At 44.7% G+C, this 13552-nt stretch overlaps 5 protein-coding genes across 6 annotated transcripts in view; 2 read left to right on the forward strand and 3 right to left on the reverse strand.

Moving 5' to 3' along the window:
• RB195_011008 (uncharacterized protein) overlaps window positions 1-8670 on the forward strand; it is a gene marked incomplete at both ends in the record, with an annotated part of 31306 nt that extends 22636 nt beyond the window's left edge. For both annotated transcript variants that reach the window (XM_064192251.1, XM_064192250.1), the window contains 4 exons: window positions 2036-2159; window positions 8183-8362; window positions 8422-8521; window positions 8582-8670. In XM_064192251.1, the coding sequence (XP_064049832.1) occupies window positions 2036-2159; window positions 8183-8362; window positions 8422-8521; window positions 8582-8670 (493 nt within the window). The remainder of the gene's footprint in view (window positions 1-2035; window positions 2160-8182; window positions 8363-8421; window positions 8522-8581) is intronic.
• On the reverse strand, window positions 4962-5288 carry RB195_011012 (uncharacterized protein; the record flags this gene model as incomplete). Its single annotated transcript, XM_064192256.1, has 1 exon — window positions 4962-5288. One exon carries the CDS (start codon window positions 5286-5288, stop codon window positions 4962-4964), a length of 327 nt encoding a protein of 108 aa, XP_064049839.1.
• Window positions 5546-6644, reverse strand: RB195_011013 (uncharacterized protein; the record flags this gene model as incomplete). Its single annotated transcript, XM_064192257.1, has 3 exons — window positions 5546-6003; window positions 6167-6546; window positions 6580-6644. 3 exons carry the CDS (start codon window positions 6642-6644, stop codon window positions 5546-5548), a joined length of 903 nt encoding a protein of 300 aa, XP_064049840.1.
• A 219-nt stretch (window positions 8671-8889) lies between the features above and the next one.
• RB195_011014 (uncharacterized protein) lies at window positions 8890-9183 on the forward strand (the record flags this gene model as incomplete). Its single annotated transcript, XM_064192258.1, has 2 exons — window positions 8890-9023; window positions 9096-9183. The coding sequence occupies 2 exons, from the start codon at window positions 8890-8892 to the stop codon at window positions 9181-9183; spliced, it is 222 nt and encodes a 73-aa protein (XP_064049841.1).
• Window positions 9184-12247: 3064 nt separating this feature from the next.
• Window positions 12248-12806, reverse strand: RB195_011015 (uncharacterized protein; the record flags this gene model as incomplete). Its single annotated transcript, XM_064192259.1, has 2 exons — window positions 12248-12437; window positions 12661-12806. The coding sequence occupies 2 exons, from the start codon at window positions 12804-12806 to the stop codon at window positions 12248-12250; spliced, it is 336 nt and encodes a 111-aa protein (XP_064049842.1).
• Window positions 12807-13552: the final 746 nt, after the last annotated feature.

Consider the following 13552-nt stretch of genomic DNA (forward strand, 5'->3'; position numbering starts at 1 on the left):
CCAGGAACACCCGGCTCCGTGCTCACCTCTTCAACACCACCGTACTTCCTGCTTTGACCTATGCTTCGGAAACCTGGGCATTTCGCAAGCAGGAAGAAAACGCACTGAGCGTCATTGAACGCGCAATTGAGAGTCTGATGCTAGGAGTATCCCGTTTCACGCAAGTGAAGGACGGGATTCGAAGTTCTCTCCTACGTCAGCGATCGAAGATTAGAGACGCCGCCGCGTTTGCCAAAGAAAGTAAAATAAGGTGGGCCGGACACGTGATTTAATGACAACCGTTGGACCAGAGCAGTGAGCGACTGGGTTATATTGAGCGCACTACAGGAAGACCGCCGACTCGATGGTCAGACTTCTTCACGAAGTCCTTCAAAGAAAAGTATGATGCTCTCGTGTCCCACGCAAAAGGGGGAACCACTGAACTACTCTGGCATGCGATCGAGACAAATGGAAGAATTACTAGCGCCCGCTTGACCAGTTCGAAGATCAACGGGAGTCGAGGTGATCAAGGTGATATATATATATATATATATATATATATATATATATATATCAGCCTGAACGTACGGCTAACCCCGGCCTTCAGACTTTTTTCTGTTCTGGCTTCGCTCGCTTTCATCAATAAAAATTTAAAGTTAGTGTCCCTCTTCGCAAATTTTTGTAACAGAATTGAATTCTTCTACTCCCAACTTTTTTCCGTTCTTTTTCAAAGAAGTTTAGGCATTCATCAAAGATTAAGTAGTTCTCTTCCTTAAAGGATCAGTACTCCGAGAATATTCAAAACAAGTCTGAGCGTCCGCCTAAAGCCGGACTTCAGATTTTCTGTGGTGTTCGCTCCGCTCACCATCACTGATTAATGAAAATAAATTAATAATAGCGACATTTTCTGTGAAATTGGAATTGTGTCTTTCTAACAACCTTTTCTTCTTTTTCCTAAAGGAAATTTAGGCTAAAGATTTCATAGTTTCCTTTGTAAACGCGTCAGTTCTACATTTGGAAAACATTCAAACTTCACCTTTAAGCACTCTTTCGATACCAATACAATGTAATATACACGACATGGAATCATTACTCAAAGTACAGGTTTCCTTCTTGTTTCCCCCGACAGTTATCAAAGAGTGATGTTTCACATAAGGTTAGGCGAACGACATCATCGTACTGACAGAGACAGCGTTCCGCATCAGATCATGCAAAAGGTTGGCTGCTATATAAGCAGCAGTTAGCATTCCTGTTTCCACTTTCTGAAGAACGGAGGTAAAGTGGATACAACTATGAAACGTTTACAACGTCCCGTTTACCTTTTGCGACATGCACACGGAGTCAGAGCATTTTATAGCTTTACGACGGCGGCGCACCAATCCGACGCCGTGGGACCTGTCGCAATCCCTTTTACAGCTTTCTGGTGTCAGTGCACCAACTTGACGACGGTGGATCCGTCTCGTCCCACCCCATTTCATAGCTTTGTTGCCCTGGTAGACCCGCTGTACTCCAATTTATAGCTCTCTGGCGTCGGTGCACTAACTCGACGCTGGTGAACCCGTCCCACGCCCTCTTAAGCATATCTGACGCCGGGGCACCAATCCGGCGGACACCGGTGGAGACGTCGCACCCCCTTTTTGGAATTTCGTTTCACACACAAACACACACACACAAGGGTGGGGTTCGGACCGTCTACGGTGGTGGAGAGGCTTGATAGCACAGAAAGGAAACTGCTTAGACGGATGCTTGGCTACTTTTGGCATAGCACATGCCACAATGAAGATCTTTACTTGGAAATCGACGTGGTATACCGGCGGATGACACGTGGAAGATATCAACATCTTGCACCTTCGGAGCTTGGAGAAGCTTCGGCAGAGGCAAAGATGCGCAAAATTGCGTCAGGCGATCATATCATCTCGCCAATTAAGTCACGTATTTCAGGTCTAGAGTACTGAGCCTACTTTTGAATTTTTTTATTAAGTTTTCTTATTTTTCTGGATTGTTTTCTGTTATATAGTACTGACTAGTACGTCATATCTCTATGAGAGAGATTTAGATTTGGATCGCTCTCGACAACACCATTTATGAACAATTTGGTGCACAATGTGGTGAAAAATTTCGCAGTAGCCAAAGGATTCGCAAACTCTTTACATCCTTTTATAGGACTGCAGAACAACACAGTAAGTTTTTTCTCCTTAACGTTTCATTGGAAAATTACATTATTACCTTTGTCGTGTTCCTCTCCCGAAGGAGCAGCGGTCGTCACTGGATCCCTCGGCTGCACGGATCTAGTGAGACATGAGACCAGAGACTTGCACTGGCTGAGAGCAGAGGCCAGAGACTTGCACTGGCTAGGCCACTTCGTCGGAACCATCAACCAGATGTATTTGGTGCGCAGGATTCTGGCTCTGGACTATGCGTCGACATCCGGTTAAGTAGGGTTTATTACTGAACAAGTGAAAAAAATAAGAAAAGTCAGTACATGGAGAAAACGGTATAGCATCGAGTTTAGATGTGGGGAACTTGGACACTCCAGAAATTTGATTCCTTTCGCATTAAGCCAATTTGCAGTAGGCTTTAACACATGTGAGTACGCATTTCTTGTTGAAAAACTAGGTCTAGCCTATTGAATATGGCAGTAAACGATCATTAAGCACTTTCTGATAGCCTCCGCTGTTTATGTTACACGAGACGAACTCCAACGCAACAGCTCCGTACCCGAAAGCAAGGCCAGGCTTGAATTCGCTCACGCATGAGCACGAAATGGAAAAATGTGAGATACTCTTATAGCTAATCTGGAAAGCACTTATCTGACTCTCAAATGGTGTTCTTCAACGAAAAGAAGTGGAACCTTGATGAATCCGACGTCTGCAGGCACTAGTGGAGAGATCTGAGGAAAGAGGAACGAGTGTTCCCAAGACGTAACTTCAGTGGTGGAGTCTCATGGTCTAGGGCCCGTTTTCCGGATGTTGATCTGTTGCGTTGGAGTTTGGTTATCCGTTTCTAGGCAGCTGTTAGAAAAATCAGCCGTGGACCTAAGATTTTGCACCGCACTGTATTACACACGAGTGGATCTAGGGTAAATGGCCACTAGCGAGCAGGGATGTACATGGCCCAGAATGTCATGCGCCCACCACAATCACGGGTTTACAGTCGGTTCAAAACGGTCTGAAACCTTTGAAAAAGAACGGAAAAAAGTTGGGAGTAGAAGAATTCAATTCTGTTACAAAAATTTGCGGAGAGGGACACTAACTTTAAATTTTTATTGATGAAAGCGAGCGAAGCCAGAACAGAAAAAAGTCTGAAGGCCGGGGTTAGCCGATATATATATATATATATATATATATTACGTTATATATATATATATATATATATATATATATATATATATCACCTTGATCACCTCGACTCCCGTTGATCTTCGAACTGGTCAAGCGGGCGCTAGTAATTCTTCCATTTGTCTCGATCGCATGCCAGAGTAGTTCAGTGGTTCCCCCTTTTGCGTGGGACACGAGAGCATCATACTTTTCTTTGAAGGACTTCGTGAAGAAGTCTGACCATCGAGTCGGCGGTCTTCCTGTAGTGCGCTCAATATAACCCAGTCGCTCACTGCTCTGGTCCAACGGTTGTCATTAAATCACGTGTCCGGCCCACCTTATTTTACTTTCTTTGGCAAACGCGGCGGCGTCTCTAATCTTCGATCGCTGACGTAGGAGAGAACTTCGAATCCCGTCCTTCACTTGCGTGAAACGGGATACTCCTAAAGGATAAAACTTTTTTTTTTTTTTTTTTTATTTCCTTTTTTTTTTTTTTCCTTTTTTTAAAATTCCCGGTTTTTCAAAGAATAGTTAAAAAGGGGGGGTGGGGTGGTGTTGAAGAGGTGAGCACGGAGCCGGGTGTTCCTGGTCTTCTTCACTACATCCTCGATGCTGTTGTACGCTCCCTCAAGCCGCTCTTCTCCTCCTGCCCAGCTCGGGGGTCAGGTCGTTCATCATGTTCAATTCCCGACCCAGATAAACGTATCGTTTGTTTTTTTTGGTGGTGGAGTCTCATGGTCTAGGGCCCGTTTTCCGGATGTTGATCTGTTGCGTTGGAGTTTGGTTATCCGTTTCTAGGCAACAGCCGAAAAATCAGCCGTGGACCTAAGATTTTGCACCGCACTGTATTACACACGAGTGGATCTAGGGTAAATGGCCACTAGCGAGCAGGGATGTACATGGTCCAGAATGTCATGCGCCCACCAGAATCACGGATTTACAGTCGGTTCAAAACGGTCTGAAACCTGGTGCAATGGCTTAAGCGGTCGTGGTCGAAGTGCACGTTACAATCGGCGTGGGAGCTAGCTCCCTTCATCTTTGCAGTATGTTGTGCATGTTCATATTCGACTGTTAGATAGTTTGTTTTTTAAAGAGAATCGCGTTTCATGGATTTATAACCCACACAGCTGAAAGAAAAATAGCTATCATTTACGCTTGGGAGGTACAAGATAAAAATTCGCAGGACTACGATTAAAACTGAATGTCAAGCATTCATTTCTGCGTTAGAGCTAGGTACGGATGATAGAAGTGCTTTTCATAGATGATCTATAGGTCGCGTTTAGAGGTGCAATTTCTGATATCTTCTATCCCAAAGGCCATCTTGTTATTCTTCAAACAGGCGAACAATGAGGATAAGTGACGTCTTTGAATAACAACAACCTAGTAATTCCAGGAGTTGGAGTTGCTTGGCTACCTTGGAAACAGCGGCACTAATTACGAAAAATCAGCTGTGTCGACGTTAGCTCCCAAAACGGTCTGACCTGTAGTTTTCAGTGAGAAGGTCTAGTGAGCACTTGAGATCGTTAAGAAAAAGAGCTGTAACGTCTCTATCACTGTACTGCACTGGTGTTTACCTTCTACATTTTCTTCTCAGATATTTAAGTTTGAAACTACTGTAGAAGTGTATATTTGAATCTTCTCTTGATAACTGATCACCTTGATCAGTTATCTTCCTGTAATGCGCTTAATATCGCGGGGAATCCAGTCACTCACGGCATCATGTTCAATTCCCGACCCAGATAAACGTAGCTGGTGCATTCGGATATTTTCGTTCCGTTGAGCGTGAATGGAGCATCCGAGACCCATCCTTTGCGCATGAACATCGTCTTTTGCAGCTAAAGACCGATGTTTCCTCATGTTTCGTTGAAATTGGGCCAGCATTCGTCCCGCTTCGCTGATGCTAGGTGTTATCAGTACGATGTCATCAGCAAAACGCAAATGGTGTAGCTGCCGACCATCAACCCCCACGTCGTCCCATTCCAACTTTCGCATTGCGTTTCTCGAGGACTGTGAAAATTTTGGGTGAGATTGTGAGATTGCATCATCCTGTCGGACCCCCCTCCCTTCGGGTCAATGATGATATTCTCATAGATTGTCATGTGGGAGAACTTCTGGAGTGTCATGTCCGTCTTCCCTCAGATGGTGAGGAGGCAAGTGGCTGTCGAAGAGATCAGAGTAGAAGTCGCAGATGATTTTCTCCATCCCCTTTCTCGATGCAATGGTTGTTCTCTTTGGGTTCCGGAGAGCAGTCATCCTCGTCTTGCGACTGGCAAAGTCTCGACGGGCATAGCTGATGTTTTTCCCGCCTCTGCAGCTCCAGCCAGCACTTCTGCTCTTCTCTCTTTAAGATTTTCCTTTATCGCCTTTCTGCAAAGCCTTGCGAGCTTGGACGTGAGTTCTTGGTTTTCTGCGGCTCGTGCTGCTCCATGCTGGCATATCAGCTCAAGAATTTCAAGAGGCAGGCGTCTCTTGGTGGTTTTAAAACTCTCAGCCTTCTTTGCACAGTCGTGAAGGTGTCCAACAAGCCGGTCATATTCCTCTCGATGTTGTCCATTGCGGAATCTTCCCAAAAGCCGGCTAGCGTAGCAAAGAGATCCCAGTTCATGATAACCCTGAGATTCCTCTCTCTGAACTTGGCGGCTTTCTCTGCTCTTCTTGTGAAGGAAAATCTTTCTCGAAGGAGGCGATGGTCCGATCCCGTATAGAACTTTAGTACAGCAGCGACGTCCGTCAGGCAGAACCTTTTATTGACGATGATGTGGTCTATTTTATTACGGTACCCTCAACCGGGTGACTCCCACGTCCAGAGTAGAGAGGAGGGCTTCTGGAATTGCGAGTTTCCATGGATGGTCTTAGTCGTCATGATGAACTTGGAGAGCCTCTCCACTTGGTCGTTCCATTGTAGGCCGTGGGTCCAGATGTGAAGTTCCTCCGGCGTTCTTCTTGGGCCAACTTTGGCGTTGAATTCTCCAGGTCCATATAGAAAGCTTCGACTTCTTCTTCTTCGTAGCTTGATGTTGGAGGGTAAGCGACGAAGATAGTCAAAGCTGGTGTTGGACCACATCTTTTCATCCGCAGACGTCCGATTCGGGTCGTAAGTTGTTCGAGAGAGTCGATGTTCTTTGCTATACTCGTGTTGACGAGGACGCCAACTCCACCAACACCTCTACTGTCGCATGTTCCTAAGAAGAGTTCTTCTCCAGTTTCATATACTGCGTTGAGAGGGTGACGTCGTCTCGTCTCGGTCAGTCTGATGACGTCGTACTTGATCTCCTTGGCTTACATCATCAGATCTTCGATGGCCGCTTCCGATGCAAGCGTACGTGCGTTATAAGTAGAGATCGCCATCCTAGTTCTTTTCCGTCTTGGTAGCCTATATGACTCCTGCAACCCCGTCCTTCCTGGCGCTACTGTACCAGACTTTCCTCCGGAATCAGGAGACTCTTTTCTATTACTGTGTTTTGCATAAAATTTAAAACCCATGGGCAGGTTGCAAGTCTCTAGTCCCATGAGTTTCTGGGAGAACTTCCGTTCTCCCGGAGTGGACATGTGGAGCTTATTTGTTGGAGGCGACTCCAAACCGCCTCCCTTGCACCTCTCAGTCGCTTGATTGCAGACTTTTCACCGACGTGCGGGATACAAGGATGTCATGAGTCAGTCCTGGCTCAGCAGAAACAGGGAGTCCATCATCTGAATCCACCCACGTCTCTGGGTAAGCACAACGTCGCTTTTGGTCCGCGATTAACCGCCTATCCGCCACCCGAGGACGCCCCACGCAGCCTCGCGACTAACCCTCTAGTGAGGGAGGGTGGTTGATAACTAACCGTGGTTGATAAATGAGTACTGGAAAAATTAGATTTTTTCTAATCAAAACACGGTTACGGAAACATAATTAGTTTTCTTCAAGGATACGCAGAAAGTTTGATTGCAAGCCTCAGGATTTTAGAAGAACAGCTTTAAACAGTATCGTAACGAAGTGAGATTCCATTCAAAGCGCGACCCTCATGTGCTTCTCGTTTGCAGCGGGAGGAGTTCAAAGTAATTGACCTTTGCAATCAGCGCAGACGAAGGGAAGCACTAATCCTCTTGCAAGGCCAGATAAGGCATTACTATGCAAGCTCTCCGACACCCTCTAGTATTGATGTTCGTAATTACTTATACTTGACTCATGTTCATCTGAACTTTAAATGTTTTTTAAACTAAAAAATGACAATACCACTTGTTCTTACCAAATCTCTTTAATTTTTTTTTGCTCCACCAAGTGCACGGCTGTAGAAGGGTAAAATTAACCCAGAAAGCAAGTAACAAGAGTCTAGGACGGTATTAAAGCATCAATGCTCCCAAGACCACCTGGCCAAGATGAAAAAGTGTTTGAAAGCATTTACCAATCATTTGGTTCTCTTTTTTATCTCCTAGAGCTCTCCTTTCTAGACCACAGTCGGTTTTGATCACAGTAATTTCAGTGTTAACTCGGGCATGACTACGGAGTTCACATGATAGTTACATTGGCATCTCAGTTGGTAAATCACTGAGACACAGACTGTTGCTTTTTCATCTACCCTCTTGCTTAAGAACGGTCAGAAGTTGGATTGCTGGGTTGCTAATACATAACTTCTCATTCTCAGATATTCAAACTTCCGTCTCGCTCGTAAAATTTTGTTTGAGTGAATTCTCAAACATCAAAAGAAGAAGTTCCAATTCTTCTCCACATCTTGCGTTGATCCGTGAAGCACATAGTTCCATTCCAATTACATAATTTTCTCTTTGCTCCTTTTTCGGCCTCACAAATTCTAAGCTTTGTTGCTCAGAGCTTTGAGCATTGCACTTGTTTGCCTGTTACAAGTGCATATATTCCACTTAAACTCACGTATGTACATAAATTACAGGTGACAATAGCGTATGCAGGAACTCCAGGATTTCCAACTGTTAGCCTGGGTATACCTCGATTGCTAAGTACTATCATCCTCAGTACACTATTTGGCCACAACCTGGAAGAAGCTGTTATTTATCCTCTTTTGTACCCTTTGCCTAATGTGGATAATTTGTACAGATACGAGCATCCTTATGTAACGATGGCATTTATATTGAGCATAATAATTTCCCACTTTGACGGCAATCTGTTCAGAGGTCTCAATTTGATAAATATGTGAGCGGAGCTGGTAAAAAGATTGTAAATGTCCCTGGTATGTTTGGAGACTCGATCGCTGCAATTTCTCGTCGACCTGGTAATCCTTTCCACCTTTGCTGCTGTTTTACTTGTTTTCTTCTACGCATTTTACATTTAGACAAATACGGCCGCCAGAAATTTGTAGCTTTTTACAAAAACAAAAAAACGCCAGGACGACAATTCAACACCAGAATAATCGGACTCTAAAGCGTGGCAGGCATAAATTTTTAAACAAATTCGAATATCTGCTCTCCACTTTTATTTAATTGTATACATCTTATGCATTGAAATAGTAAAATTTTTCTAGTTCCAATGGTTTGTTACATCTTGTGTTAGGAGTTTTTTTTTTGTTTTTCTTCCCATGACCTACTTGACTTGATAGGCAGACTGGTGTTACGACCTAATGCGGGTATCCGCATCGCCGGGATGTGCCGTCCTTACACATATCCAAGCCCATCCTGTTCGATTTTCAACTACAGCTTGCATGGAATCTATCCATCTGTCGCCATTCGACAAACGAAGAAACTTTACCTCTCGACTGAACTGCCTGTCAACGCCAAGTGCTTCTAGCCTTTCTTTACGACTTCTGTCTAGAACTTTCTTATACGACAAGGAGACCTTTTAAATTTCAGTCTGGGAACATCTTCAATACAACTTGGACAAGATGATCAGGTGATCTCCTTGCAATGTGACCAACGAAGCGAAATCGGTTTTCGGTGACTACTTCAGAAAAGAAGGCGAGATATTGGTGTTTTCCACGTTTCATACGTCGGTACACCAAATCTACTTCCGAGTAAAGTTCTACTGTTTTGGCACACTATCGGCTAAAAGTAGCCTAAGAATCGTTCAAATAAAAAAGTGAAAAAAGTAAAGGTAAATTTGGCTTATAAAGTGACTATATCCAATGGGTACCCAACTGGAAATGGTGCTACTCGACAAGCGCGACATCCCTCTCGAAGATCCAACGTAGTGGACGGCCCAAAAAAGATTCCTTTCTGTTTACCTTACATATCTGATGATATGAGCAGAGCGGTACGGATCTGTCTACGAAAAGCGGGTCTAGAGAACGTGAGGGTTGTGGAAATACCTCCAGTGAATCTCAAAGGTGAACTTGTACGTAATCGTGCGTATGATCGACTCTGCACAACTCCGGGCTGCGTGGTTTGCCCTTATGGCAGAAAGGGTGATTGCATGGTATCTTATCACGTGCGGTGACGATTATATAGGGGAAACGGGACGTCCACTTTGTATTAGGGTCGAGGAGCATTCAAAGGGACTCGCAAAATCTAAACTATCCACCCCACTCGGAGCACACTATAGAAACTCCGAAGTAGAGGTGGAAGTTAGCATACTATCCTACGAGTCCGAGATCACAACACGCAGAACACTAGAGACATTTTGGATCACCGCCAAAAGTCCAAAAATGAACAGAAAATATGATCACAATCGAACTATCCCTACATCAAGACCTATGCGAGTTTTGATCTACGGGGCTGACCGTGCGGTCCCTATAAAAAACCATTGCGACTCATAGTTGTGGTACGTGGTGGTCTGTTGCGTAACCAGATCTAGTAAATGAGGTAAGTATTAGCTGATGTGTTGCTATTTTAGTTTACCTATCGCTTCAATGCTTTCTGTAGGATGATGAGGCACTTTAGAGGATAAATCACTGATGGCTTTGATTTTCCAGGGTCTGACGGAGGCGATAACGCCGAAACGTTAGCTGTTGTTTAATAAAGCAAGATCAATACCAATCTTCGCTACAGCTCAAGAAAATCATTTAAACTACGTTTCAACATGCCAAGATTCAAAGACAGTCAAACATAGGCAGTCGTTCAAATAGCTTACACCTCGCCTGAACTCTCTTTCTACGTTGGAAGTCCTGCTTTACCTTCTCCGTCCAGAACTTACGTTTTCGGCCAGGTTGCTTAGTGTGTACCTTCCACGTGTAATCTGCTGGTGCACCACACCGATTCCAGCGTAACGATCTTAATTGTGGTGGCATTCTATAGTGTGTTTCAAAAGTATGTATCCACCTTGAATTTGCTTCAAGTTCCTCGCTAATTCATGCTGAACCGAAATAGTCTCATTAAATTCCCTGTGGTCGAAAATAGTTAGCTACTTGTATTCGGGAAACATTTTTGCGTTAAACGAGAATGGAACATTTTTGATAAAATTTGTTTGTTTCGAAAGTATGTATTTCCACCCCGAGATTTTCAACAAGCTGAAGTCTCTCTCTCTGGAAGATGTGCATTTCTTGATGGGAAAATCCTGTCGTACATAACCAGCCTGATCTGACCTTCATTATAATCATTATGCCAATTCGAGGAACTGTGCTCTTCCCCGAGAAACAAACTCAAATCCGAGCCCTTAAGATTACCAGATTGACAAACCGAGCCATTGCTCGTAAGATCGGTCGTTCGCACGGATGCGTCAACCGTTGCCTCCAGAATCCTTATGGCTACCTATCTGCTCCAAAAGTAGCCTTTCTGACTCAAGGGCAACAATTTTGGGGTGTGTCCGCTCAAACGAGAACATCAGCAGACAGGCTATGCAGAAAGTTGAAGCCCCTCAGCTTACCGAATTTCTTATGCAGGCGAGATTAGAGTTTGCGAATTAGAGAATTTTGAAACACAGGGGGACCAGGTGGGTTTCTCTGGTAACATTCTTTTTCTGGATGAATATCGACATTACTAGCGAGATCTGCGTAAAGCGCCCGTGGTTTTCTCGCGGGGAACTTCGGAGGCGGTTCATTGATGACATGGGTCGGCTTGTGCACTAGCGGAAAGTTGAAGCTTGCATTTCCGTCTTGCCCAATGGAATGGCCTGAAGTACCAAGATGTGCTGCAGTCCGGCCTTCTGCTCTTTTTGAGAGGTAGAAAACAGCCGGCAACCGTTCTGCAGCAACCCAGAATGACAACGCTGCAGTTCATGTGTTTAGATCTACCAAAGATTGGCTCCAGCGACACCACATTCAAGTAGCTGAGTGACCGGCGTGCTCTCCTGACTGTAATCCTATGGAGAACAAGTGAGGGATAGTGACTCAACATTTCTACTCCACCAACAGACAGTTTAGTACAGTTGAAGAGCTGGTGGCAGTGACATCAAACGTATGCGAAAGCATCGACGACAACGTGAACCAAAATCCTGTCAACAGTATGCATAATAGGCTGTTTGATGTGATAAGGAATAATGGTGGCACAATTGACTGTCGAAGTTCAATAAGAATTTATTTTCTTGAAACAAACAAATTTTTTTGGAAGTTCCATTCTCGTTTAAGACGGAATTTTTTTTTCGGGAAACAAGTAGCTCTTTGTTTTCAACCACGATGAACCTCAAAACTTTCGCTTTAGCATGAATGAGCGAGAAACGTGAAGTCGTCAAATTCATACTTTTGAACATACTTTTGGGACATACTTTTGAAACGCACTGTATAGGACAAAAGTAGCCAAACAGCCGTCTATACAGCTTCATTTCTGTGTCATCAAGCCTTTCCATCACCGTAGACGCTGCTGGCTAACTCTGAACGAATCTTGGATAGGTAGACTTGCAGCTTGACTTCGTTGGTGATGGGGGTCGACCACAGACATTTTGTTAAGGAGTCAAATGTAGAAGTTGCCTCAGCACTTCTCTGCAGAATATCTTTCTCGTAGCTTGTTCTTCTGCATACAGCCCAAGGTTGCAGAACTGACCGACGAGTTCTATCGATTGTTCGTTCACACAGATTCCCGTAAGAGGTCTCGAAGGGACTCACATCTGTTTGGACCTGCTTCGGAACGTAGATTTAGTCGGCTAACTTGATACAGGCTTGACAACACGATGGAGTTTCGCGCCGCGCCGTGAACATAACGACGTCGTTGGCGTTCTCGAAGTCGGTCAAGGGGCGTCCTGATGGTGCTAGGACGATATCGGCAGATAATTCTTTACTATTCTTCGCATAATGTCTTGGATGGCGAAATTCAACAGGAAGTGTCCTGTCACTGTTCCTTGTTTTACTCTAGTTTCCACATCAAAGGTGTTGCACATCCGGCTGCTGTTCGCATTGCAGTTGTTGTTTGTTGATTCATCTCATCAAGCAAGCGAAAAAACTTCCCTCTTACTCCGTTGGCCCGGAGCGCGTTGAGAAGACGGCCTCGATGGGGAGAGTCGAAAGCAACTTAAAAGTCCAGAAACGCTAGTTGCATTGGCTTCGCATACCACTGCCAGATTTCGATCACGCTCCTGACGATGAACACTCCAAACGTAGATTGGCCAAGACGAAAGTCAGCTTTCTCGTCACGCGTTGTTTCTTCGCGATGTTTAATGGGTCGCTCCAGGATAATCCGCTCCAACACCTCGTACATAGCACGGAACAAAGAGATTCCTCGATAATTCCTAGGGTTCGTGACGGATAACTTCTTGTGGAGGGGAATTGTGGCAGCATGTCTTCACGAGTCAGGTATCCTTCCTTCTATCTAGATTGAGTGGATGATCTTCGTCATTTTACGATTCCCAGACGGAGGAAGATATTTCAGCATTTCTGAGCTAATCTCATCCTCCCCACCAGATTTTCCATTTTTCACCTTTTGGATACAGACCAGAACCTCCGACTTGGTCGGGGGGTCGGTGGGACTCGGCAGCCTTTCCACGGGTACCGTTGAGGATTGCACATCTTTTTATTTTGCCGCTATACTGTTTTAGAAAAGCAAACGCTTTCCGCAGATTCTTGTTCTCCCACGTCTTTTCAAACTCCTTCGCTCTTGACGTCCACTCGTTATCGCTGTCATGTTGCAGTTGGCGATGTATATTTTGGATACACACCAGAAAACTCCGACTCTTTGGTGGTTGTTCGCCGACTGCGGGTTATGTTGGTCGTTGAACATGCGCCAGTATAGGAAGAGATGGTGCCTGCTGATTTAACAAAGTGTTAAAATGTTCCGTCTAGATGGGCAAGGTTGCCTCTTCCCCAGCAAATAAGTGTTTAGGACAGGCGAACACCTCTTCGTTTTGCGCTGTACTGCCTTAGCAAAATATGGACTTCTCTCGGGATCTCGTCCCTATACACCTTTTCAAACTTCTTCGCTCTTGACACACATTCGTTCTCACGATC

Source organism: Necator americanus, chromosome III, assembly GCF_031761385.1.
Source record: "Necator americanus strain Aroian chromosome III, whole genome shotgun sequence".
Classification (NCBI taxonomy): domain Eukaryota; kingdom Metazoa; phylum Nematoda; class Chromadorea; order Rhabditida; family Ancylostomatidae; genus Necator; species Necator americanus.